The following is a 6540-nucleotide window of genomic DNA, read 5'->3' as shown; positions in this document are numbered from 1 at the left end:
GAGGAGGAGGGAGGGGGAGGGGAGCAGGAGGGAGGGGGAAGTGAGGAGGAGGAGGAGGGAAGGGGAAGGAGGGAGGGAGGAGGGGGAGGGAGGGAGGGAGGGGGGAGGGGGAGGGAGGGAGGGAGGAGAGAGGAGGGAGGAATTCAACCATTTCTTGATTTTATTTCTCCATCAAAACACAAGAGTAGAACGTGATTCTTAGACAAAAGCACAAGTGCGAACTAGCTCTCTTGAGAGCGTTCTTAGCTTGCATGTGTATTGGTGTCGAATGCCTTGTTGTTGCAAAAAATCAAAGCTAGTAAGCTTTTCATTTTGAAGTGTTCATAAAAGAGAAAGCATTCTAAATGACGTAGTATCAATTGAAGGCAAGTGCAAGAATATTTCACACCATGATGTACCAAAGCATTAAGCTTAGAACCATGCTTGCCTACTCACACTACTTTCAAGAAGACACGGTTAGTGCCTGTCTATGCTGGCATCACATTAGATGGTCAACGATAGTATGGTGCTACGAATTGAGGAGCGTCATATTCATTGTTGTGGAGTGCTTTTTTTAATTTGTTTTTAAAAGTGCTATAATTATTGTAATTTGGGAAGAGCTTGAAGGATTGCAAAAACTCAGCAGCTTCACTTTGTTGGCCGAAATTTGTTTCAGTTTCGACAATTTTGGTGGTTAGGATGTGCAATGAGAGCTAATAGATCCAGAAAGGATGAGGCACATTTAGGCAAGGCAAAGGCAAGCAAGCGGTAAGATGGCATCTAGGTGAGTCATTGTTCTTCATGTTCTTTTGAATATGTTGTCTTTCTATGTTTTAAAATTTAATGATGGAAGCATTCATAGTTTCCACAATGCATGTTCAAAAGCTTGTGCACCATAGGTGAAGCCATGCTTGAGCACAAGAATAATGGATAACATGTTTCAATATGCCTTTTGTTTTAGATGTATTTTGCATGTTTGTAGAACATGAAAGAGATCTACATGACTAGTGTATGCAAGATATTGATTTTGTAATTTCCAAAACGAATACGACTATTGATATTTAGGTAATATGTTAGTGTCTTATCCATTCACGAGACTTAATCATGATGCTACTCGAAGCTAATATTCTTGATATTCTCAATCTCGATGCCCAAGGAAGGGCCCACCCGTTTCCTTGAATTATAATTCTTTAAGGAAGGAAGCGCGGCCTCCCCGCCTACACTATGTGTGGTTATAATAGTTGTATTATATCTTATCATACAAATATTTTTAATTGCTTGTTCGTACAAAATTGCTTAATTTTTATCTAAATTCTTACATCATTCCTCTTTTTTGATGCATGTTCTCGATGAGAGGGGACATAAAAAGCGAAGTTGGGTACAAGATCGAAGGATGACAACATCTTTATTCATATAGTTGTAGTCCACATCACAATATTTTATAGACTTCAATGAGGCACAAATGATTTTTAGACATCACCAAGTCAATAATAAAGCATCACCCCTGACATTTGTAGGGAGGATGGACCTTGTGTCGTGTCTCATGTCCATACTTTTTACTTTTTCTTTTTTTTCTTTAAAATGTTTGATAAACTCAATTTCAAGTTGGTAGTTGTGCGCTCCATGATGAAAATGGGAGTGTGAAGCATAGAGAGTGATCAATGAATGAATGAATGGATGCCAAGGATTGTGAAATATACAGAGTGATCAATGAATGAATAAATGGGCAGCATGAACAAGGGAAGTGATGATAAGGGGTACCCTAGTTTTATCCCACTATGATCCTGCCTAAAGGAAAAACAAAGAAAACAGATTGGGGATTGAGTTGGCTGCGCATGTTCCTTGTGCTGATTGACATAGGTGGGTGTGCTCCTCATCGATGGTCGAGCGTGCGTGTGTGGGTGTGTGAGTGGGAGGGAAAACAAGATGCATTTCATTCATGTGGCCTACCCGAGATGGTGTGCGAAAAGGAGGCGAATTGAAAGCTGAGAGAGAGAGAGAGAGAGAGAGAGAGAGAGAGGAGGGGGGGGGGGGGGGGGAGAAAAGGATGGAGGATTTCAAGGGATACAAATAGAATAGTCACACGCTCCTCCAATTAACCCATGCCAAAAAAAAATATTACTAAGCCCCGCCCCATTGGCAGGCCAAAAAAAAGTCACGCAACTCATAGAGGCCTCACAAATCTGTGCTGATGACGATACATACATACATACATACATACATACATACATATATATATATATACCAAGGAAGCTGCGAACCAACGACATGGCTGCATTGATATATATAGGTATGTATGTATGTGTCCATACATACATACATACATACGTATACCAAGGAAGTTGCGAACCAGTGACATGGCTACATATATATGTATGGTATGTATGTATGTATCCATGGATGGCTGCATTGATATATATATTTATGTATGCATGATATACATGTATACCATGCGTACATACCATGATATATATATGTATATATGCATGATATACATATATACCATACATACATACATATATATGTCGCTGGTTCGCAGCTTCCTTGGCCAAGTGGAGCGGTGGCGGGGGATGTTTGGATTCAGGTACTGTAGTCCTTTAGTGTATTTTGCGACCGTCGAAGTTCAGATATTCTGGCTGAGAATTTTCTCCATCTTTACATAACGAGAGCTGATCCTGCTTCACAGGTAGGTCAGGGACCTTGCGCTTATGGAAGGCGTCCTTCACGGATACCTCCCAGTGGTGGGACAATCGAGAGAGCAAACTAAGATTTCGGCGAGTCTGGACTGCATGATTTGCACAGGTAAATCTGTAGATTGGCTTGAGAAAAACCTCAACGCATTCACTGGTCAGGCCCAAGGCCATGGTTTGGCGAAGGAGTGTGGGAAGCCTGGCTTCAGGTCTGGAATAAAGGTGAACGCATTTAAAGCACAAGAACTATGCGAGAAGACTGGATGGGAAACGCTCAGCTTAGAGGAGGCACTTACGTCTATGGAACTTTTGCACCAGCCGCCTTCATTTCAGAACCTTACATGCATCTTGCATAAGTGCAGGAGAGAGAAAAATGTAGCGTATACCAAGCGCTTGTATGCCTACATGTGCAAAAGTGGGCTGAAAGATCTTGGATCTCTTGGGAACTACCTCGTCCCAATGCTGGTCCAAGCTGGAAGCATGTGCGATGCTCAGCAGGTCTTTAACAAGTTGGTTCATAGGAATGTGTATTCTTGGACATCTCTCATGAGGGGTTATATTGAATGTGGGGATTCAAAGCATGCCTTAAATCTCTACCAGAAAATGCAAGAAGATTCTGTACACCCTAGCAAGTATACCTTCGTGGCTGTCCTGAAGGCTTGTGCTAGGCTGAAAGATGCAGAAAGAGGCCGAGAAATATGTGGTGAGATTTTGCGACAGGGACTAGAAAGAGATCTTGTTGTTGGCAGCACCCTGGTGGATATGTATGTGAAATGTGGTTTGCTTGCAGAAGCACAGGAAGCATTTGACAAGTTGCCAGTTCGAAGCGTAGTCTCATGGACTGCACTAATCGCAGGATATGCCGAACAAGGGCTTGGTGAGGAAGCGCTGAACTGTTTTGAACAGATGCAATTGGAGGGTCTCTTTCCAGATGCTGTCACATTTGTCTGTAGCTTGAAAGCGTGTGGCAGCATAGGGGCCATAGACAAGGGCCGAGGAATACACACTGTGATTTCCAAAAAGGGGCTGGAAAAAGATCTTGTTGTCGGCAGCACCTTGGTAGACATGTATGCCAAATGTGGCTTGCTTGCAGAAGCACGGGAAGTGTTTAACAACCTGCGAGTCCGAGACGTAGTTTCCTGGACTGTGCTAATTGCAGGATATGCTGAGCAGGGGCTAGGTGAGGAATCACTGAATTGTTTTGAACAGATGCAACAGGAGGGCCTCTCGCCAAATGCTGTCACATATTCTTGCAGCTTGAAAGCTTGTGGCAGCATAGGAGCCATAGACAAGGGCCAAGAAATACACATCGAGATTTCCAGGAAGGGGCTGGAAAGAGATCTTATTGTTGGCAGTACCTTGGTGGATATGTATGCCAAATGTGGCTTGCTTGCAGTAGCACGGGAAGCTTTTGAGAAACTGCCAGTTCGAAACAAAGTCTCATGGACTGTATTAATCACAGGATATGCTGAGCATGGGCTTGGTGAGGAAGCCCTGAACTGTTTCGAACAGATGCAACTAGACGGTCTGTATCCAGATGCTGTCACATTTGTCTGCAGCTTGAAAGCTTGTGGCAGCATAGGAGCCATACATAAGGGCCGAGAAATACATGCCGAGATAGCCAGAAAGGAGTTGGAAAGAGATCTTGTCATTGGCAGCATCTTGGTGGACATGTATGCCAAGTGTGGCTTGCTTGCAGAAGCATGGGAAGTGTCTGATAAGCTGCCAGTTCGAAACGAGGTCTCATGGACTGCACTGATTGCAGGATATGCGGAGCATGAATTTGGTGAGGAAGCACTGAACTTTTTTGAACAGATGCAACTGGAGGGCCTCTCTCCAGATGCTGTCACATTTATTTCCAGCTTGAAAGCTTGTGGCAGCATAGGAGCCATAGCCAAGGGCCGAGAAATATACGCCGAGATTTCCAGAAAGGGGCTGGAAAGAGATCTTTCTGTTGGGAATACCTTGGTGGATATGTATGCCAAATGTGGCTCCCTTGCAGAAGCATGTGAAGCGTTTGACAAGCAGCCAGTTCGAGACGTAGTCTCATGGAATGCACTTATCGCAGGATATGCTCAGCAAGGAGAAAGCGAAATTGTTTTTCATATGTTTGAGAGAATGAGAGGAGAAGGGATAAATCCAGACGGGGTCACATTCTCTATTGTTGTTACTATATGCAGTCACACGGGTCTAGTGGATAAGGGCCAGAAGTACTTTGAAGCCATGAGCGAAGACTATGGCATCAATCCAAATATTGAGCACCACATTGGCATGGTGGATCTCCTTGGCCGTGCAGGCCACTTAGATGAGGCTGTAGCTATGGTGCAGAAGATGCCTTTCCATCCTAACCTTATGGTGTGGCTTACGGTGTTGGGTGCTTGTCAGAAGTGGGGTAATGTGGAGCTTGGAAGAGTGGCCTTTGAACATGCAGTGCAATTGAATGAAAAGGTTGCTGCATCTTATGTCTTGCTGTCTAACATCTATGCAGATCACATGCAGGAGGAAGAGAGAAACGTTGATGAAATGGGAGTGAAAAAACGAGCATGGAAGAAGCGAGGACAGAGTTCTTTGACTGACAATAGTGGGATTGTGCATTCATTTTTGGTGGGGGATACAAGGCATTACCAAAGCAAGAATATAAATGCAAAGCTGGAAGATCTTTCCCTCAAAATGAGGGTGGAAGGGTATGTTCCAGATTTGCATTGGGTGTCATAGGACATATCCTTTGAAAAGAAAGATGGGTTATGTGGGCACCAGTGAGAAGCTCGCTATCGTGTGTGCCCTAATCAATACACCTGACAGAACAACAATATGTTGTCAAGAATGTCTGGGTTTGTAATGAGTGTCATCTGACCACCGCACTGATATCAAAGACAGATGCAAACCGTGTTCACGCCGTAGAGGGAAGAAAGTCTGCTTGTGGGGAGTGCATCTGCAGTAGATGAGGGTCCCCCTTACTTGAAACGTTATTGCTACAATTATGGAAAGGGGAGATGTATTCAGAGGAGGAGGATGAAATTGGGTTGGATCATGTTTTTTGTTAATAGGAGTTTTACAAGATGGTGAATCTACTGCTAAGCAAGCTAAGCAAGGTGGCATGAATGTTGAAGCTGTGGTTTCTAGATGTCAAGTTGATCCATGAAGCCTTGCCCATTCCAATCCTATACTAGTCCAAAGGATGGGTATGTTCCAGATTTGTGTTAGGTATCATGAGACATATCTTTGAAAAGAAAGATGGGTTATGTGGGCATCTTACACCCAAGAGGACAACCACATGTGAAGAATCCCTGGGTTTATAGCAACTGTCATCCGACAACTGCACTGATATCAAAGATAGAGCAGTGGAGTGTGCTTGTCATGGTACAAACTGCTTTCATGGGAAGAAAGTGTGCTTGTGGGGACTGTCGGTGACCATGGTGCATCTGTAGTAGACGAGGGTCCCTCTTATTTGAAACATTATTGCTAGAATGATGGAAAGATAGGTGGAGTTGGATCATGATATCTGGAATATGAGTTTCCTTTATAAGATGGGGAATCTACTACTAAAGCCAAGGTAGCATGAATGTTGAGACTGCAGTTTCTAGACGTCAAGTCAATCCAGCCCACTCCAATTGCCCATGCTAATACACAGGTGACCTCCACTTAATAATTATCTAATAAGCTCCAAAATTGGGTTTAATTACAACACTATGCAACTCACTTTACCCCTTGCTTCAGTGTTTGATAATAGAAGTATGATAACATATGCATAAAGTTTGTCGAATCCAATATATAAGTGAATACATTAGGTGGTGTAAATATATACCATTTCTTTGGAATGTGGCTTTTGAATCTCATTTGGAGTCGTCAGATTTGGTATTGCATTTTGACT

At 43.3% G+C, this 6540-nt stretch overlaps 1 protein-coding gene across 1 annotated transcript; it reads left to right on the top strand.

Moving 5' to 3' along the window:
- Positions 1-2501: 2501 nt before the first annotated feature.
- Positions 2502-6155, top strand: LOC147905010 (pentatricopeptide repeat-containing protein At5g27110-like). Its single transcript, XM_087389330.1, has 2 exons — positions 2502-2563; positions 2666-6155. Exon 2 carries the CDS (start codon positions 2688-2690, stop codon positions 5382-5384), a length of 2697 nt encoding a protein of 898 aa, XP_087245456.1. The 5' UTR covers positions 2502-2563; positions 2666-2687; the 3' UTR covers positions 5385-6155.
- The last annotated feature ends 385 nt before the right edge of the window (positions 6156-6540 follow it).

The sequence above is a fragment of the Dipteris shenzhenensis genome, chromosome 2 (assembly GCF_047967505.1).
Source record: "Dipteris shenzhenensis isolate YYH24624 ecotype China chromosome 2, Dip_SZ_1.0, whole genome shotgun sequence".
Classification (NCBI taxonomy): Eukaryota; Viridiplantae; Streptophyta; class Polypodiopsida; order Gleicheniales; family Dipteridaceae; genus Dipteris; species Dipteris shenzhenensis.
This window is presented reverse-complemented; position numbering and strand designations above follow the sequence as displayed.